General features: G+C 39.2%; 1 protein-coding gene across 4 annotated transcripts in view; it reads left to right on the top strand.

Moving 5' to 3' along the window:
• The first annotated feature begins 18,531 nt into the window (after positions 1 to 18,531).
• The window catches only part of Pdxk (pyridoxal kinase), a 177,318-nt gene continuing 173,333 nt past the window's right edge, over positions 18,532 to 22,516 (top strand). For all 4 annotated transcript variants that reach the window (XM_067135089.2, XM_067135086.2, XM_067135087.2 and 1 more), the window contains exon 1: positions 18,532 to 18,800. In XM_067135089.2, coding sequence (XP_066991190.2) covers positions 18,711 to 18,800 — 90 coding nt within the window. In that variant the 5' untranslated portion in view covers positions 18,532 to 18,710. The remainder of the gene's footprint in view (positions 18,801 to 22,516) is intronic.

The following is a 22,516-nucleotide window of genomic DNA, read 5'->3' on the forward strand; positions in this document are numbered from 1 at the left end:
AAGGTGTTCACACCTGCTCGGCTTGGTGAACTGGAGAATCCGAGCCATATTATAGGACTACGTGGAAAACAACTTATATCTACCTGGAGGTGATGTGCAATTTCATGTCTTATATGAATAAACTCATGTTCAGTCAAAGTCAAAGTTTTCTTGTAGATAGGACCCTACCTCCTGTACCGAGCCCTAGCTACTAGTCACCCAGTTTTTGCCCTGAGAACTATATACTTGCTTACTTTAAAATATAATCTGAGAGTCGGGCTCTTTTACCGGTACAATATACAATATCAATATCTATTGTCCCCCAGTTATTTATATTTCAGAAGAACAATGGTCGAACTATTTCGCTCAATTTGATCATACCTCAAAGATCCTCATCCTCGGAGATATGAATTGTCACCATACAATATGGGGTAGTGATTCTGATTCGTCAAAAGGTACCCATCTCTTAGATGTGTCATATCAACATAATCTCATAATACTTAACGATGGCTCTCCTACAAGATTGATTCCCCCAGTCTCCCCACCCAGCGTGGCAGATCTTACTCTATGTCTTCGTTCTATGGCACCACTCACAACCTGCCATACTTTGGTGGATACCTTAACAAGCGATCAATTTCCCAGCATTATTACGCACGGCCTCAGTAGACCGAACCCGTCTTTGTTTGACAACAGACATATTCCTACCGTACGATCGCTTAAGAACTTTGACGCGAACACCTTCCGAGATTTTATCGCGACTTAACTTTCTCTTATGCCTTCTCATATGCTAACATACGACTCACTCCTGCAGATCGTTTCTCGCTACATCAATATCTACCACCCTTTTAAAGTCGTTCAAACTCCTCAATCATGGCGACCTTGTCGTTTGCGGTGGTGGGATGATGAGTGCCACAATATTATACAAAAACGTAAAAGATTATTTCGCCTTTATCGAAAAAACTTATCGCCTCACAACTATTTCGCTTTAAAACATCATATATCTTATTCCCGTTGAGTTTTTAATGCCAAGCGCCAGGAAGCGTGGCGGAGCTTCTTATCGTCACTTACAACATCCACACCGATTACGCAACTCTGGAATGCTGTTCGAGCCCTAACTCGTGTTTCTCAACATTCCGCAAGATTGATAATCCCAACTGATGTGCTTGAGCAGTTTCTTCATTCCCTCACTCCGGACCATGTCGTCTCTACCAGTATCTTTGCACAAGCCGAATCCAGTCGTTATTCTTCCGTTTTATTACAACCTATTACACTATATGAATTCGAAGAAGTTATCCTTACATCCTTTCAGTCAACACCTAGCCCTGATTACATTACTTACAGTATGCTGCACTTGTTGCCTCCCACAGCTATGCAAGTTGTTCTTAAATATTATAATACCATATTATCTACACTTAAAGTGCCCTGTCAATGGAATGACTTCTTTCTTGTGCCAATCCTCAAAGGGAATAAAATCGCCTCTGATTTTCACAGTTATCGTGGAATTGTTCTCAGTTTGTGTATGAGGAAGACATTTCTTAAAATACTAATCCAGAGATTTCTTTGGGTGCTTGAATATTATAACCTGGGCCCAAAAAATCAATATTTCTTAAAGGTAGTAGCACTCAAGATGATATAAACACCTATTTACTCGACCTAATATTAGCCAAGTGTCGTCACAGTACTATAGCTACGTTTCTTCATATTCAAGGCGCATATGACCCTATTCCATTGCATATGTTATGGGATTGTCTTTCTGCTAAGAACTTCCCACCTGGTTTTATTTCCCTTTAAGAACAATAATTTACATAACGTAATCTTATCATATTATCGTCTCAACATCCTATTTCTAGTAGGCAGATGTCCTATGGCTTACCGCAGGGGGATATTTTCAGCGGGATACTTTTTGCCCTTTATATGAGCGATTTTGACAGGTTAGTAAAGCGCTCCGCCCGGATAAAAGCGTACGCTGTCGATATCGTTCTTTACTTGTCTCACATCAACATGCCGCGAGTGAATGTCGCTACTTATGAGTGAGGCTACCTCGTGGTTGTATTACCATGGCCTTCAGCTTGCAATATCTAAATGCTCAACGATGATCTTTACCCATCGCCTTAAATATGACCGGAGCCCTCTTCTATTCGATACGTATCCAATCCCTCTCTGTACCAAATACAAATACCTTGGACTACATCTAGACCATAAACTTACCTGGACTCACCATATTAAACATTTACGTACTAAAGCTACTTCTTATTTAAACGTCCTGCGAACTGTTACACGCAGAAACTGTAGAGCAGTCCCGGTTACCGCTCTTTCTTTATATAAGGCCACCCTCCGTTCCTATTTGGATTATGGTGCCCATGTCCTAGACATGGCTTCTAACACTACTTTAGCACATCTAAATACTGTACAATTCAGCGCTCTCCGTATTTGTCTCGGTGCTCTTCACACAACACCTACTAACGTATTACTTGTGGAAGCTGGCGATCCCCCTCTAAAAATACGTCGACTTATGTTAACAGCAAAATATCTCTTCAATAAATTTGCCACCATCGCTACTCCCCTCATACCAAAATTACAACTATTGTTCGAACTTTCTGCTCCTTCCCGTAACCGTCTTCAGAAATGGCGGCACTATATAATGCATATAGTTATTTCGTTGGATACCGCGATGCACTTTTGCGCATGCCTACACTGCCGTATTACTTTTTTCTTATGAATGTTTATTTCATCGCCCTTATATTATTCTCTCTACTGCTTCTAACTATTGCCGCGTTGAGAATCAGCACTGTACACAGGCACAGCTTCACAAAAAATTACGTGTCTCCCCCTTTACAGGTACTGTCAATATATACACAGATGGCTCTAAGTTAATGACTGGCGTTGGAGCGGCCTTTTATGCTGTTCAACCTCAGTTTGCCCAACAATTTAGATTACCTAATCATTTCTCCATGCCTTTGCTGGCAGGACCTAGTGTTTACAGTGCACTATGTGTTCTGGTATAGGCTAGAGCAAGTTTGTTACTTTCATAAATCTGTCTCTGTCTTATCCATGGCTTTGACAATATGAAAGTGACTGAGGTATGAGCGATGCTAGTAACGTCAATCCTTATGCAGCCAGTCCCTGCTATGAATGGTGTGAAAATATTGCTCATAAGATCAGTTGCTGTATGCATTTCAGTGGGCTTGGCAGACTGATATGTAATAGCAACTATGGCTCGGTGAGGAAAGCAACGGGAAACTACATCACTCCTCATTTCCCTAGTAAATCTCTTCAGTGATGCCTAGGCCATCTATGACAGCTGATGGCAGAGCTGTTGTGGATTCCACCAGCGGCATCGCTGATGGACTGAACATACATACAATCATTTCTCCATTTATTCTGCTGAAATTTTTGCCGTACGACGATCTCTCCTTTATGTTAAACAACATACTTATGCAAAAGCAACCATCTACACTGATTCTATGAGCGTATTACAATCACTCTCCACCATCTCCTTCTCATACAATTGGTACCTATATAACGTAAAATATCTTATTTATACCCTCTAGTGCTGGGCAAAGCACTTGCGCTCAGACAACTGTTGTTGCCGAAAGCGTTGCACGCAGATAATTGTTGTATAAAACGGTTGCAAAATAACGTACTCCTACCGAACAAATGAGGGAGTGCGCGGCAACGCCTTACGTCTTTCCTTGTACCGGCCAGTCAGTGATGTATATCATTCTATCCAATATAAATACAAACTGATATAAATTAATTGAATTCATTTACGAATTTCACAGTCATACAGCATAACCATTGGATATACAAAGATTACAACGCGACCAAGAATGCAGTTTTACAACCACCCTGGACCGAGAAAAAGTTGTCTTACAAAATTGATAACGGCCTTTTTCTTGATAACATAAAATTCTTAAATTTATAAATAATGTATCAAATATTACATTGTATACTGTGTTAAAATTTGGATTAGATCTAATTACGTGTTTTGAGAAACAGTTTCCTAAACGTGACGTATGGTTAAAACACGTTTAAAAACGGGCACTTCCAGCGTTCCATTTGCCATAGAAAATGTTAATGTACAAATTTAAAATTCCAAACGTTCGTGAGTAGCGTGAAATAATACGAGGAAAATTATGGTGTAATTGGATTTTTATAGGCTTACTGGTTATATCATAAACATCCTCCAAACTTGAATGAGCATAGTAATTTGGTCGACAGTAGTAATATAATTTTCTTGTTTCTAACACACTTATCACCTACTACTATACATTGTTACCTATTCAGACTACTGGAAATGTGGGTTGGAGGAATTTAAAATTACCGTATGCTTGAAAATCTATTACCGTACATAACATAGAAATTACAAATGAATGTATCTGAAAATCAATATAATTTACAAATCCATAACAAAATAATCATAAATTACTGTACTTTCTGCGACCTAGAAGTGGAATAATGCTCGTAGTTCTCTTCCTCCTGTAAACTGGAGCAGTATTAAGCCTTGATTAATAGCTATGTTTGTAGTTGTTCGTTAATGGTTGATTCTCAACTCACGGTCGCCTTTGTGATTTTGCCTGTCATTACAGGGCCGGATTTTAAGTCCTGTTATGTTTTCGTATTAGTTTTAAATGTTAAATATCACGGCATCTAACGATCCACTAGTTCTGTATTTCATGTTTGAATGGAGGCTAATTAGAATGACTAACAAGATTAACTCTAAGCATACTCGACTAACTGCACCTTACAAAACTCAAGCCAATTGAATCTGGGGTAGCACTGTCTATTATGGCTTTCCGTAACGTCAAGCACTTCATTCAATAGAAGGTCAGCTCTCCAGAACGGTCTATCTGACCTGTGAGTTACACTGGAAAACGCCAGTGTCAAGAAACGCAACGATTGCGGAAGGCAGTTTTGTATACGTACCGGTTGTGAAACTTGAAACGCCACTTGATCGGTGCTGGCGGATAACGCAACAGCAGAGCGCAACTGCAACTGATATTTTCTCGCAACTGTTTCATTAGTCAACGGTTGTGTTCCGGAAATGGTTGCGATAAAACGGTTGCGTTGTATCTGTTCTAGCCCTAATACCCTCGAACACTCAAACGTATACCTCATTTTCGTTTTGGTGCCAGCGCATATTGGAGTTTATGGAAATGAACGAGCCGATACTTACCCAAAGCAAGCAGCACGTCTTCCGCTTCCCGCCTCTAATATTGCCATTCCTCCCACTGATTATTTCATACATGTCAAAAACAAGGCTCACTCTGAATGGCAATCAGAATGGCATGATACTGCCAAGTACAAAGATAGATCGTACAAACAACTGCAACCTCTTATTCCCCTACAATCGTGGTTCATAACAGGTCAGTACTCTAGACGACATATTACTACTATTATCCGTCTAAGATTTAATAATGTACTTACTCCGCTCTTTAAATATCGATTTCATCTGACGACTCACCCCTTTTGTGAATGACTTTTTTTACACCGCCTTGCCAGCACATTGCCTACCAATATTTCTTGTTTACTCTATAATCTGACACCCACTGCTATTTCACTAATTACCACTTTTCTTGATGACTCCAACCTTACTTTATAACTTGATATCATATAACTCTTTCATTTTTGGGGGGTATGCTCCTGGCTTCCTTTGTGTATATAACCTGATCGTTTGTTTTCGTGGTGACTATTTCGTCATTCTCAGTTTTTTCTTCTATTTTGTTACTGAAGCTGCTTACTACCATCTCTATGATACCGTTACCGCTCTATGAGTTAATTTAGTCTATAATGCGCCCTCATTTTTCCAAACCCCCCAATGTCTTCTGTCGTCTGTATAATACAGTGCTCCCATTTGTTTATTTATTTATACACATAATTATCTATACGGTGTTTTATAACTCTCATATGAATATAGACTGGGCGAAAATTACAAGGAGCCCAACACAATTTTCAAGAAGAAGAAAAAGAAGACTCGTATACGTTACTTTCAAGACCGACTCCAATCCTCAGACCGTAATCTAAAAAAACGTGGTGGCCGAAGTACATATTATTCATATTATATAAACGGCGGTAATTTAACATGATAAATGTAACATCATAAGGAACATCACTTTTGCACGCATGAAAACGCTTCGCCAACAAGTACGCACCACATATAATAAACTAGAATCACATATATTCTAGTAGAAAAGAGCCCAACAAGGTGATTATTTAGAAATTTCAATTCGTCAAATAACGTTTTCTCTTGGATTTCACTTCGCAGGATAGATGAAAATACACGATAAAACTGTTAAAATTATATTTCTAACATCATTTTGAATGTTTTAAAATAAATTAAGGTGCGGAATTCCTCGATTTATTCGCTCTCATGAGAACTGTGAAACATAATTTGTTACCTTAGTTTTGATGTGGTGGACAATTTCTTAAATTCAGCACCCAATGTATGGGAAGTACACCCGAAATAATAATGTTATTGGCTTTACGTCCAACTAACTACATTTTTACGGTTTTGGAGACGTCGAAGTGATGAAATTTAGTCCTGCAGTAGTTCTTTTACGTGCTAATAAATATACCGACACAGAGCTGACGTATTTGAGCACCTTCAAAACCCCCGGACTGAGCCAGGATCGAATCTGCCAACTTGGGGTCAAAAGGCCAGCGCCTTAACCGTCTGAGTCACTCAGCCCAAGTACACCCGAAATGATTATGTTAACCCAATGAACGGCCCTGATAATTTTAACATAATGTTAACAGTTGAAATAACAGCACTTCACACAATCATAGTAACCTTAGTAATGAAACGTTTAGACACTAAAGGTATAATAGGTTTTTACCCATTAAAGAACATGAGTGCAAAAACTCTATTGACTAAACATTGATATTTAACCACATGGACGAGATCCAGTTGGGCGCTGTCTGCTTGATAACTGATAACCACAGCATGGATCTGAAGGTGTTGGTAGTGTAAAACCCTACGTTACAAACACAACTAATCCCTCGAGTCACTATATCTTCTGTGTAACAGTATACAGATTGCTCCATGTCACAATTATAAGTTTTGTTATACTCCAAGATCCAGCCAAAAAGCACAGATTATTGTAAAATACATTTGCATCGAAATAACTCGACATTTTGAAGCACATAGACACTGACGGAATAACACAATATCAGTTATATTTTATCTAAATTAATATTTTTCGAGGAACACGAATAGTTTGAATATAGAGAAATGGCTTCCTTAACCTCCGATTTATTCTCAAAATGATGTGTGCACGCTACAGTTTTCTCATGGACTTCAAAATAATTACGATTTATATTCCTAATTCATTTCTCTCTTAATGTTCTATTCCGTAGAAAACTTAAGAATAGTTGTATGAGAGGCATTGCCCTAGTTAGACTAAAACCTGGTCCACCTAGTGCACTCATGTTCTTTAATGAGTAAAAACACTATCAAAACAAGCACATTCTCATATTACTGTGTATAATTACAGATCCTATGTGTCTACTGACTCATATAAATACACTCGCATACTTATATTCTGCAAAGAAATTAACATTTGTCACCAATTTTCAAAAAATTACACCGACTACATATGATAACAACAAACCAAAACAAACCCAAATTTCTAACAATTCCGGCTACTCGATTCGCCATCTTTGAACGGTGGAGAGTAGCATTATGGTCTGTTTACACGCGGACAGTAATTTAGTCGTAACTATTTTTTAAAAAGTGAATTGCAGCGTGTGAACTGTGACTTTAGTGGTAAGTTAACGATTAAATAACAATTTAGTCAAGTGGAATAGAATCCAGTTTATTTTTCCTTTCAAGTAGACTTCTCACAAGCTGCGCGCGCACCCTTCGGATTAGTGGGGGAACACTGTACTTGCAACTTATCACTTGCGAACAGGCGCAATTTAGTCAAGTTCATAAGTTGTGGGTGAAGCTACGGAAATGATAATCGTTGGAAGTTCGTTTTTCTTTCGATCGTTCATTCTAATTGCCGAGAACAATAGCTAGATGGACAGAATATAACACTCTAAAATTCCTTAGTGAATACGTTCAGCACGAGTGCCTTTGGAATGCTAAAAGTGCTTCGTACAGAAATAAACAAGCCCGCAAAGAAGCCTACATACGAATGAAAGATGCCATCAGTATGACAGATTTTGACATAAAAGACCTGTGTCAGAAAATAAAGTGTACATTCAACGTATTCTCAAGAACTTTAAAAGATCAAGGACTCAACAAAATCTGGCGCAGGCTCCGATGGAGTTTATAAACCGAATTTGAAATGGTTCAACTTGCTGGATAAATAATAATAATCGTATGGCCTCAGCTGCCGTGTGCAGATATTTCGATTTGACGCCATCTGGCTGTCTGCTCGTCAATTTCGACGTTCCGTTTTACTCCAGGCCCACTAGATGGAAGACCGAGTAAACCGGATCTCTCTTGGGCGTCTATGGCTGAGATTTAATGAATTTTGTCGGGTAAATACCAAATGTATCGACAGAGGTCTTTTACATGCCGACATCGCACGACATGGAGTATCGATTTGGACTTTTTTCCGCCCTTCAAAAATCCGACTACCTCTGCCGGGTTTGAACCCGCTATCTTGGGATCCGGTGGCCGACACTCTACCACGAATCCACAGAGGCAACTTGCTGGATGAAGCATTGAAGTCTGTCGGGTTGGAGACAAGAAAAACGCAGGATAACTTGGTGAGTTTTAATCTAATGTCTTTATTTCCAAAAGTGTAGTAAATAGCAGAGCATGTTTTTCTGACGGAATACCGGCACCTCTTTTAGTTAAAACATACAAAAACTTTTATTGACGGTAAAATATATTACTATGTTCCAGTAAATGAGACTGTGTTCACAAATAGAGTGTTTCCCACAGCGTAATCATTTTCACTTTCATAATGAGTACCGGCACCTCTTTGTATAAAAAATATCTGGTTACTAGTATCATCATATTTTCAATTTGACATGTATGGTTCCACTAAGGCCGCCTCCGTGGTGTAGTGGTTAGCGTGATTAGCTGCCACCCCCGGAGGTCCGGGTTCGATTCCCGGCTCTGCCACGAAATTTGAAAAGTGGTACGAGGGCTGGAACGGGGTCCACTCAGCCTCGGGAGGTCAACTGAGTAGAGGTGGGTTCGATTCCCACCTCAGCCATCCTGGAAGTGGTTTTCCGTGGTTTCCCACTTCTCCTCCAGGCGAAGGCCACGGCCGCTTCCTTCCCTCTTCCTTGCCTATCCCTTCCAATCTTCCCATCCCTCCACAAGGCCCCTGTTCAGCATAGCAGGTGAGGCCGCCTGGGCGAGGTACTGGTCATACTCCCCAGTTGTATTCCCCGACCAATAGTCTGAAGCTCCAGGACACTGCCCTTGAGGCGGTAGAGGTGGGATCCCTCGCTAAGTCCGGTGGAAAAACCGAACCTGGAGGGTAAACAGATGATGATGATGATGATGATGGTTCCACTATCCAAGTCTGTAATATTATTTTAACGTATCATCCTCATCTACCATGGAACTGATCTTTCGTCAACGAAGAAATTGGCTTAATTATCACGAACCATGCGAGCATCACGGGGTGAATGGTTTTGTGCAGTCCTTAGTAGACGAATCAGTCCTTCTGATGGCACATCTCTCCAATTTCCATATGTAACATGTCCTTGAAGAGTGTCCTCATTGTCGACCGTTATAAAGACATTCTCATTACTTTTTTGTCATTCTAGGCCAGTTATGTAAACCACAACAAGCTTTCACAATTTTGTCAACTTTGTCCGGAATAAATGGGATAGGTTTCTCAAATATTTGGAAACGGCTCACTAATATCCCGAAAGCATTTTCTACCACATGCCTTGCACGTGATAGCCTATAGTTAAATACTTTCTGTTTTAAACTTAAATTATCTCCTGGATAGGGCTTCATGAGGTACTTTTTCCAAAGGAAAGCGTTATCTGCAACTAGTACCTGATTTTCTGGCAGCAAATTATTCTCCAGCGCTGTGCTTAGACTCCAGTTCCTAAAGACACCCACATCTGAAATTCTTCCATTACAACCTACATCTATGTATCTGAAACAGTAATCATGGTCTACTACAGCCATTAGGGCAATGCTGTTAGTGTGTTTGTAGTTGTAATAAAAGCTTCCCGCCACAGGTGGGGCTTTTATCACAACATACTTTCCATCCACAGCGCCACAGCATCCAGGAATATTCCATTTTCTTCGGAAACCAAGTTCAATTTCATTCCACTCGTTTGTGCTTCGTGGTACCTGAAAAAAATATGTTCGTGTTAATCGCGAAATTTTATTCGCGTTATACGTATACATAATTCTAAGTAGTAATTAAATATATTTTCATTAGTTAAAATGTTAATAACTGCATGTAATATTTCCATTTCAGGATGACGGTACTGGAAACGCTGCCAGTACAAGTGCAAAAATGAATTTTCTGAGTGCAATGCAATGCAGACTCAGGGATATTTCATTGCAACAAGAAGCTCCTAAACGGAAACGATTAAGAGACCTAAGTTCTATAGTTGAAAAAATACATGACATGAGTAAAGTTTTAAATGCTCCACTAGCTACTGAAGATGTATTTGAAGTTTTTGGAAAAAGTGTTGGACTTCAAGCTCAGCAACACATACAAATCTACTTGTCAGAAATACGTATACAACAGCTGATAAATAACAGTGAAATTTCTTTGAAACATTGTTCCCCCTCGCCCTCTCCTTCTGTAACATTTTCTAACAGTCAGCCATCTGCTCTAACCCCTTCACCAACAACCCTTTCTACCAATCATGTTTCAGTTCCTGGACCATCACGATGTGTGTATGATCACTCACACCAAGGAGTTAATGTGGAAGAAAGCCGAGCAGACATTTTAGCACAAGCTTCTAAGTCACTGCAGAATTGAAACAATACTAATTGTGATGTGTTTGTAGTGTGTATTCACTGAAATTTATTGTATACCGGTACTTAAAAGCAAATAGTCGTTTTGCTAAACAATTGCTTATATAGAAAATTGTAAACAATGCATTTGCATTTTTCCTTACCTGTATGAAATGTTTCAGAACAGTATATATAGCTTCACATACTTCCGGAATCATTAAATATATACTAGCTTTGGAAACTCTGAAGAAATGATGAAGGCTTCGGATATTATTTCCCGTCGGGAGCATGTACAGCACGATATGCAGTTTCAGCTTTGCTGATAATGCACTACGCATGATAGTCAGTAGCGGCTCGCTCTAAAGGGCAGAGGAGCACGTGCCCCTCCAGCTAAGTAACTGGCAATTTGAATGGTGGTACATTCAGTTTGGTATTAGGCGCCGCATGCTGCTAGTGCGTCAATGTTTTCATCAGAAACGTACTTTGCTTCCTCCGGCGCGCTCTTCGCTGGCCGGTCATGCTGGCCCTGTGCCCTTAGCTGTTGACCCTTTCTTAAGTAATTTTCTTTCACGCATGCGTGGAACTATTTTTTAACATGCACAGAATGGCAGATTGGGTCATTGCCGCAGCCAGCCCGCTACGATTCCGAAACTACGCGAAGGCTTATCGCGCCGAGCAGAACATCCGTTTCAAATTCGTGTTCCAAGTCTGTCATCTGCGGTCTGATAAACGTGCTTTACTGACTACTGAATTAGTCAGTATCCTATCTCGTAATATTTAGTGTGGTGTCGTTCAAAGTAAATCTGTCGTGTGTTGTGTGCGGATATATAGAATTCCTATGAAGAGTCGCTTAAGGTATACCACACAGGTATGATTAACCTGTAGGCTACGTACAATGAATTCTGTGAGTAATATTTTAAATAGACCTTTTTCTCAACTGTCCCTAACTGAAAAGACGGAGATAAAGACACTCGGTGGACCAACACCCCATTTTCAACTAGAACAATTCGGACAATATAAAGGGCGCGAATATTGACGCAGATTCCTGCCAGGGCTGTATACGGAATACGTGTGGTTGTGTGGCTGCGATTCAACGAATGTATTTTGCTGTTTTCCGTGCATGTTATTCGGACATGACCTGATGTGGACGAAAATCGGAGTAACAGATCTCAAAGACTTGAAAGAAAAATTAAAAAGCACGAAAGTACCTCCCAACATATAAATTCATGCATGGAATTAGCTGTGCTAGGGAAAATTAATACAGTGACTCAACTGGATTCTGCTTATCACCAATCCATTAACAAACCCAGTTATCAGGTTAGGAAAAATAGGCACATATTACGCAGAATTAATCAGTGCATAAAATTCGGTGGCGTATTTGAAGTGGCACTCGTGGCCATGATGAGACAGAAAATTACCTACATCCTGGAATTTTCAAAGGTCTCATTCATTTTAGAGCTGAAATAGACTGCTATGAAAGAACACCTGGCCAAAGCTTCTGTATGTAAAGGTGGGTCAAAGACCATTCAGAACGAACTTCTCGACTGTATGTTGAATATATGTAGGGAACAAATTTATTCAGAAAATGGGGAATCCCAATTCGTTGCAATAGAAGCAGATGAAACAACGTATATTTCAAACGAATGCCAATTGGTACTTGTTTTACGATATGCATTAGAGGGTCACGTCCATGAAAGATTCTGGGGGTTCATGAATCCAACCGACAGGACAGCGTATGGATTGAGTCAATGTCTGTTAGAACAAATTAATCCCATATTAAGGGACACACCACATAAACTTATTTGTCAGAGTACGTAAATTTGTGAAAAGTAGTGCCCCTCCGCCAGTTCCCCTCAGGAACCTCTGCTGATAGTATCTGTCTTTTGTATCATTGGTCTAACTTTATGCAGTAACTCATTAAATGTTACTTCTGACATTCGCAAGGATAACATATATTCCTGCCTATCCTCCTCGGCTAATTCTTTAAAGATAATTGTACTTGCCCCGAGATTATTCCTTCTGGTAATCCATTTTCGCTCCCATTCTCTTTTTCTCCTAACTTTGGTCACCTCATCCTCAACTTCCTCTAAAATGTTATCTAACACGCAGCGAATAACGTCATTAATAAGTTCTACACGTTGTTGATCTAGTTGACGACACAAGAACGATTAAATCACGGGGCTTGAGTGACAAATTGCCATTTACAACTGTACTAAACGCTGTCTTACGTTTAAACAAGCCTACGTGAGTTTAAGTAGTAACTTACCACTTACTACTGTATTAAACAATGCCCACGTGTAAACCGGCCATTATGATCTGAGGATTGGAGTCGGTCTTGTTACCAAATACAGTAGAGGCAATACACGACACTGAGCGAGATATCGAGGGACAGCTATTGGAGCTCACTCTAGCGGATAGACCTGAACGGTACTGATTCTGTCATAAGAGCACGTGTATTTTGTGTGAAGTTTTTGGTGTTATTTATGCGTTTTCAGTGAGTTGACATAATTAAATAGTAGTGTGTGTCATTCCTTGATATCTCCTCTCAACATGAGGGGAAAGGTATGTGCTGTGTTTGGCTGCAGTAATTACGAAGTAGAGAAAAATGCGCGGTCGTTCTTCAGGTTCCCTCGTGACAAGAACATGTAAGTAATATTGTGTTTGCATATATATTCTTCCAGTGACAGAGATTTATATAGTACTTCATAATCTTCTGACCTGCTCGACCCATGTTTTAACGGGCTTAAAATATAATATGCATATTTTATTGTATAGTGCAGCAGTTAACCTTCAATACCGATGTGTTGTTGTAGGTGTGATCTGTGGGTTTTGAAATGTCACAGAAGCGATTTGGATAAAGTGTACAAGAAAGAAGGGACGTTACGCTTGTATAAGAATTATAAGATCTGTTCAGATCATTTCCAGGCCAGCGACATTAAAAATCCTCGACTATACAGCCAAGGGTATGTTACATTTTTACTCTAATTGTACGTAAATATTCCTCAAAGCATCACTATCGACAACATTTTCAAACTTTTCTTTCTTTTATCCCTCTTCTCAGATTAAAGCCGGGATTTTATATATTTTCTTTCTGTTAGTAGGCTTCATGTTAAGAGTAAAATTGTCCAGCTATTAAATGTTAGTTCATTGCATCATATGTGTAAGGAATGTGCCGATATTTTTATTGACAAATGTATGAATGTGATGACACAATGTTTTTAAATGAGGAAAAAAGACAAATCCAACCGTAAGATTTCAGGCAGGTATGCTAAAGTTAAAAAAGTAATGCATAAATGAAAGATCAAGCCATTTCACAGCAGTCAATTTCACACCTTGTTTATATGTCTAATTTCAGTCTTTGAATAATAACTTTTTAAATAATTCTTCATTCATTTATGCAGAATTGCTTTAGCAACTTCGAAGTTAATATCTCAATACCACTTTCTTTCTAGACGTAATTTATTTATCCATTTCCGTATATACATTTCCATTGATATTTGAATTTAGCGCGATTTGTTCAGGTCAAGTCACTAGGAACGCCACCGTCGAATTGTCTCCCATTTTAGCAAGGCGAAATCCGTAAGTGTCGTGTATTGTCTCTACTGTATTTGTTGTTACTTTGGTGACTGGGTTCAGCGTTGCCAACACAATTGTCATTTAATAAGCTAGATTATCACCTAAAATTAGCTAGAAAAAGCTACATCAGATCCAGAAAAGTTAAAAATTTAGCTAAATATTTATAGCACTGCTCAGCGGATAGAGAATGAAATTGTTCTTTTTTTCTGTTCAATTTGCGTACTACTATAAGCGCAAAACACGGTTATTTAATTATGTACACTGAGCCAGTCCTGACAGTTAGAGATGGTGGTGATTATTGTTTTAAGAGGAAGTACAACCGGCAACCATTCTTTACAAAACACTAATCAGAGATATAAAGTGGAAGGGGTTCGACACTTTGATAAATGAAGATATCAGCCGAAGATATACAAGGGCCACGAAGGGAGTGATTAATACCGTCGGGGTCGGAAAGTGCAAGAGTTGACCAAGGGAGGTTGGGTAGGATAGATGAAAGCGAGGAGCCTGGCACAAGTAAGGAAGTTTTGTGAGGTCATCAGACGATAGTAAAACTGAAGTATGAGAAAGGATGTCATACCGGTACTATTACATCATAAAGGTACATTCTATGTTCCTACTGGACCTGCGATGAGTCACGTACTATGATCATAGCTATTTTTTATAGTTTCGCTGTTGCTACCACATAATGCAAGGCGAGGGAGAGAGTGTGTGTTTTCGTTCATACTGGGGGACCACAACGCCACATCACACGAGACATGTTGAAGGAAATAAGCTACGTTTAGTGGGGAAAGAGTCAGACTCGTTGGCTGAATGGTCAGCGTACTGGCCTTCGGTTCAGAGGGTCCCGGGTTCGATTCCCGGCCGGGTCGGGGATTTTAACCTTCATTGGTTAATTCCAATGGCCCGGGGGCTGGGTGTTTGTTCTGTACCCAACATCCCTGCAACTCACACACCACACATAACACTATCCTCCACCACAATAACACGCAGTTACCTACATATGGCAGATGCCGCCCACTCTCATCGGAGGGTCTGCCTTACAAGGGCTGCACTCGGCTAGTAATAGCCACACGAATATGATGCGATGATCAACTGCAACTGGACTTAGGGAGGCTATGAGTTGAGACACGTTGTGACCAGACTTTAAATCCATGGGTTTCTCCAACTCCTGTGTATTAAAGCGAGTTTCCATGAGCCAAGTCCGGACTGCAGGTGCAAAAGATGCGGCGAACTTTGTGAACGCTATCACGTACTTAAGTGTAAACTGAGAATAGAATCCTTAACAAAATTCTGTACAGACGATTGCTCATAAGAATTTTGTCCATGTACATTTGTGCGCAGTAAAACATTTATAAATAAGCTAGATTTAGCGGGAAAAAAAGCTAAGTTGGCGACATCTACTAAGTTAATAGCCCACATTAGAGATGGGCACTATCGACTGAAAACCGCTATCGACTAGTCGGGCGATAGTCCCTTCGAACTATCGACTAAATAGTCGAATGTTTTCAGTCGAACAAAAGTATTCATTGCTTCCTGTTGAGAAGACTGAACAGTCGAATGATTTCAGTCGAATGAAAGTATTCATATAACGCAACTAGTCAGTCCATGAAAAACATTCGAATGTTTCCAGTCGAAACTCTCCGTATCAAAAGTGGAGAGTCGTACTTTTACGAATTCGGCTCATTTTAACGCAATTTACCAATAATTAGAAATCACTTGTATAGACACGCATTAAAATCCGATTTACGCACTCGTTCGTACACGGGGCTAATAGATAGAGAGATGCCCTTAATACGAACCAACATCATACGAATGGCCTTTCTTGGTGCTAAATGGACAGTGAAACGTAGAAAGACGACAATGAGACTCTATTCCCGAACAATGTTAATAATAATAATATGTAAAACGCGTTGCTGTAGAACACAATCAAGATATACTGTAGATGAGAACAGCCAAACACAATACTACCGTATTTTCTAGATTATTATTATTATAGTTATTCAGATGATGATGATGATGATGATGATGATGATGATGATGATTATTATTATTATTATTATTATTATTATTATTATTATTATTATTATTATTATACCATAGCGGTTATGGTTATACCTTATGTATGAATAGGGCTTAACGTAATTAACATAAACAAATATGCAACGAAATAATAATAATGTTATTTGTTTTACGTCCCACTAACTATTCTTTTACGGTTTTCGGAGACGCCGAGGTGCCGTAATTTAGTCCCGCACGTGCCAGTAAATCTACCGACACGAGGCTGGCGTATTTGAGCACCTTCAAATACCACCGGACTGATCCAGGATTGAACCTGCCAAGTTGGGGTCAGAAGGCCAGAGCCTTAACCGTCTGAGCCACTCAGCCCGGCGCAACGAAATAAAGAGCATATAAACGACAAGAGAAAATCGCCATATATCGCAGGTACATATGAAGTTAACATAGGCCTAATTATATATTACATATCCGAAGTGACCATAAACCGATAGTTCCATTCGCTTCCATGTCGCTGTGACTTGAGTGCGACTGAATTCAGTCGACTTGTTTTGTGCTGACTGGACAATGAAACGTGGAGAAATGCGTGGCGGGAATGCGACTGAATTCAGTCGACTTGTTTTGTGCTGACTGGACAGTGAAACGTGGAGAGATGCGAGGCGGAATGCGACTGAATCAAATACAGTAGAGACAATACACGACACTTACGGATTTCGCCGTGCTAAAATGGGAGACAATTCGACGGTGGCGCTCCTAGTGACTTGACCTGAACATCTCGCGCAAAATTCAAATATCAATGGAAATGTATATACGGAAATGGATAAATAAATTACGTCTAGAAAGAAAGTGGTATTGAGATATTAACTTCGAAGTTGCTAAAGCAATTCTGGATAAATGAATGAAGAATTATTTAAAAGGTTATTATTCAAAGACTGAAATTAGACATATAAACAAGGTGTGAAATTGACTGCTGTGAAATGGCTTGTTCTTTCATTTATGCATTACTTTTTTAGCTTTAGCATACCTGCCTGAAATCTTACGGTTGGATTTGTCTTTTATCCTCGTTTAAAAACAATGTATCATCACATTAAGAGATTTGTCAATAAAAATATCGGCACATTCCTTACACATATGGTGCAATGAATTAACATTTAATAGCTGGACAATTTTCCTCTTAACATGAAGCCTACTAACAGAAAGAAAATCTATAAAATCCCGGCTTTAATCTCAGAAGAGGGATAAAAGAAAGAAAAGTTTGAAAATGTTGTCGATAGTGATGCTTTGAGGAATATTTACGTACAATTAGAGTAAAAATGTAACATACCCTTGGCTGTATAGTCGAGGATTTTTAAAGTCGCTGGCCTCGAAATGATCTGAACAGATCTTATAATTCTTATACAAGCGTAACGTCCCTTCTTTCTTGTACACTTTATCCAAATCGCTTCTGTGACATTTCAAAACCCACAGATCACACCTACAACAACACATCGGTATCGAAGGTTAACTGCTGCACTATACAATAAAATATGCGTATTATATTTTAAGCCCGTTAAAACATGGGTCGAGCAGGTCAGAAGATTATGAAGTACTATATAAATCTCTGTCACTGGAAGAATATATATGCAAACACAATATTACTTACATGTTCTTGTCACGAGGGAACCTGAAGAACGACCGCGCATTTTTCTCTACTTCGTAATTACTGCAGCCAAACACAGCACATATCTTTCCCCTCATGGTGAGAGGAGATATCAAGGAATGACACACGCTACTATTTAATTATGTCAACTCACTGAAAACGCATAAATAACACCAAAAACTTCACACAAAAATACACGTGCTCTTATGACAGAATCAGTACCGTTCAGGTCTATCCGCTAGAGTGAGCTCCAATAGCTGTCCCTCGATATATCGCTCAGTGTCGTGTATTGTCTCTACTGTATTTGCCTGATTTCAGTCGACTTGTTTTTAAAGTAGTCGACTGTTACGATAGTTTAAACTATCGACTAGTTCGATAGTTATCAGTCGATAGTACCCATCTCTAGCCCACATATGAAGCAGCAAGCCTTGCTCTTTATGGGGGAGAAATGGGAGTTTTTTTGCTTTTGTTTTTTTCTTTTCTTAGGGCCTAATCTTTGTACTTTGTACTTTCTGTCCTGTTGGTTACGCCCCACAAGATCAGGACACATGCCGTTGCCTCCTTTATCTTGTACATCGTCGGTGTTTCTCGTATAGCTATATAAACACTATGACTGATAAAAGCCCGAGAGTGTTGTCTATTCAAAGTCATGTTGTATCTGGATATGTTGGAAATAAAAGTGCAACATTTCCATTGCAGGTATCTATTACATATATACATTTTATCATTACATAATCCGAATAGTTCAGTAATACATGTTACTTCCTTTGTAAAATATTTGTACCTTCTAGTTTGCGCGTACCGAATGTAATTATCTGAATCCGAAGGGCAGGGTATATAGAAGGTTATATAGAATGAAGACCACTGGTTTGCTAGTTGACTCATTGCTTTCACTTGGGCCAAGCTTGTCGGTTTCACCCCAATGTCTTGTGATCATTTCCTTTCTCTTGAGACACGGATTGTAGTAGGGCTGTGAAGCATAGGGATTCTTACTTTTACGTCTTTCATGGCCTTTCTTTTTCTGATACCTTAATTTTTCGAAGAATCAGAACTCTTTATCGTATGATTATTTAAAAAGCTAACTTTTTTGTTTCTAGTGATTTTTGACACAGGTCATAGTCACGGGACGAACCAGAGCGACGTTATTTTTCCTATTTTGAAAATCCCAGATGTTTTGGTTGAGTTTTCAACTGCGGTCGCCTTGGCGAAAAGCAAGTGATTATACCGTTTCGCTATAAGCGGGGATGATTTTGCTGTTGCATTGTCGCCGAAAACAATAATCGCCACCATCGCCGATTAAATTGATTCTTTTTTTCATTCACTCATTTTTAACAACTCAAAATACAACAATGAGGGTCGGGTGATAATTGTGCTGTAATACATTGGTACCGTAATTGAGCTGTTGGGTTGAGTACCTAACCAAGTTAGAATAGCTGAGGTAGGATCATTCAGTGTTATCTGGTACTTTGAAATTTTAAGTCTGGCAGTATCAATTGAACAATTTTTTGAATTATAGAGTACTGTTAATTCTTAGATTTTGTAAGTTGTCTTACTTTTAACTAGTCTTATAGTACTTACGGTACAGCTGCTGGAACCTTTAAATCAACTAAATCAATCTGTTTCTTCGAAAAATTAAGGTATCAGAAAAAGAAAGGCCATGAAAGGTGTAAAAGTAAGAATCCCTATGCTCAACAGTTTTTTTAATGTATGTTCATTTCTTGAGAGCAGTAGTTTGAATACTTTTTTCCCGTTGAGGAGCTTCATCTTCCTTGTCCTTTAAAGTATTTGGCTGTAGGCCCTGTTGCCTTAGTATGGTCTTCATTCATAATCTTGGTGGTTTTCTTTACACAGGCCTATACCTTTATTATGAATACTTAAATTAAGGTTTTTCTTGTATCATCACTCTTGTGCAATTATGATGGAAATATATCCTTGGATACCCAAGGTTTCATTTCTGTTGTACATGGCTAATAAAGGTTTGAGTTTGTTCGAGTGATAGAATGGTACCTACGGTAGCCTATATACAAAACTACAACAATATGTTTTAAAAAACCCACGTATTTTTAAGCATGCTTTACTGTCTTCTCTTCTTTTTTCATCCATTCCCTTTTCCAGACTCTCTCTTCATAAGGTAGTGTACCAAAGCCTTCCACCATACTCGATCTTTCCACCACTCCTCTTCTGGTACTTTATTGCTATCGACTCCTCTATCTGCAATACAGTCCACAACAGAACTCCTCCATCTCATTCTAGGCCGTCCCCTGGGCTTCTTTGCAGTTTCTGTATCCATGATGTTCTCTTTGGTATTCTCTCTCTTGGCATTCTCATCATCTGTCCAACCATTTTAGCTTTGCTATATCAATCTCTTCTTGAAGTTTACACACTCCCACAGCTATCCTTATTTCCTCATTTTGTATTTTATCTCGTCTTTTCTTTCCCCGTATGCTCCTCAAGAACCTCATTTCAGCTGCTTGTATCTTACGTTGGTTCCGCTTAGTCAACATCCAGGCTGCTGAAGCATAGGTCAGTATAGGTTTATAATAGGATGAGCATAAAACCTTCTTGCACTTTATTGGCACATCTTTGTTCCATACAATGTCTCTCACACACTGGTAGAAACTTGCAGACACCTGTATTCTTAAATCAATTTCTCCACCCAAATTTCCATCTTGTGACATCATGCTACCCAAATATTAAAAAATTTTCACTACTTCAAGAGGTTCATTTCCTATTTTTATCACTCCCCTGGATTTTCTGTTACCTCTCGTCATGATCAAAGTCTTGCTTTTCGCAATAATAGTCTTCATTCCAAAATTTCTTATCTCCTCATTCCATAAATCAATTTGTGTCTGTACTTGCTCTTCATTATCTCCCCAAACTACAATGTCATCAGCAAAGAGCATAGACTTAACTTGCTCGTCCATCATCATCTCCTTGACATTCTGTATAATTGTATCCATGATGATAATGAAGAGTAAGGGAGACAATACACTTTCCTGTCTTAAGCCTGTCTCAACTTGAAACCATTCAGTTTGACCCACTTTGGTTCTAACACAGCTTTTGCAATTTTGCTATACTGCTATTACCATCTACATTATTTCATTCCCAGTCTGTGCCTCTGTCAATGTTTTCCATACCAAATTCCTTGGGACACTGTCATTTGCCTTTTCAATATCTAGAAACGTTACTACCTTGTCCTTTTCGTATTCCCAAAGCATGCTTTACTGTATTATAGTATAATGGAATATACACTATTCTCCCCAGAAATTTTTGTTAGCTGGGTGGCAGAATGAGTAGCCAGTCGGGGAACACTACGTAAAAACTTAATATGTTAAAATTTAAATTTATTCCCTTGAAGTTATTATTAATAATACCAGACCGGTAAACATTAATGGCAAAATTGAACTATTTTAGTGTTATTATCACGAACAAGCCATAATAGATTATTTTGAACTTCTAGTGTTCTACTGATCATTATTATTATTTTTTTTTCTTACAAGTTTCTTTACATTGCACCAACGCAGATACTGTAGGTGTTATGGCGAAGATGAGATAGGAAAGTGCTAGGAGTGGGAAGTGGCCGTGGCCTTAATTACGGTACAGCTCCAGCATTTGTCTGGTGTGGAAACGGGAAATCACGATAAACCATCTTCAGGGCTGCCGACAGTGGGGCTCGAACCCACTGTCTCCTGAATGCAAGCTGATAGCTATGTGACCCAAACCGCACAGCCACTTGCTTGGTCATACACACACTCAGAATAATTTAATCATAGAGAAATAGGAGCAAAACAAAGACAGTGGAAATGACCCATCAATAGTGAAGGAACAAGCTCAAATATATTTCTGGAAGGAGTAAAAATCGAATCAGCTTCCCACTTCAGGTACCTCGGAAGCACAATCTCGAAAGACAACACTGTTAGGCAGGAAATACTCAGCAGGACACAGAAAGCATCAAACTTCTACAGTCAAGTCAGAAATCTTCTCTGGGACTGCAAAATACCACAAAAAGCAAAAACAGTCGTGTACCATACTTACATTGTACCAATCCTCACATACAGATATGCATCCTACTCAACAAAAACTTCAGTAGAATCCAAGCAACTGAAATGAGATTCATTAGAACCATGAACCAAACTACCAGAAAGGACAAGATCAGAAATTAAGGGAATGGTAAAGTAGGTGGTATCGAGGTTCCTATTACCAGTGTCATAAAGAAACGCAGACTTCAGTGTTTTGGGCACATAATGAGAATGAACAGGGAAAGATCTGCCAGAAAATATTTTGACCTTAATCTCGTAGGAAGAAGACCACAGGGAAGACCAAGAATGTGCTGGAAAGAGACTGTAAAATCAGATGTGGAGGAGAGAGGACACAAATGGGAGGATGTACTGGAACCGAAGATGTATGAAGACGAC

The sequence above is a fragment of the Anabrus simplex genome, chromosome 1 (genome assembly GCF_040414725.1).
Source record: "Anabrus simplex isolate iqAnaSimp1 chromosome 1, ASM4041472v1, whole genome shotgun sequence".
Lineage (NCBI taxonomy): Eukaryota > Metazoa > Arthropoda > Insecta > Orthoptera > Tettigoniidae > Anabrus > Anabrus simplex.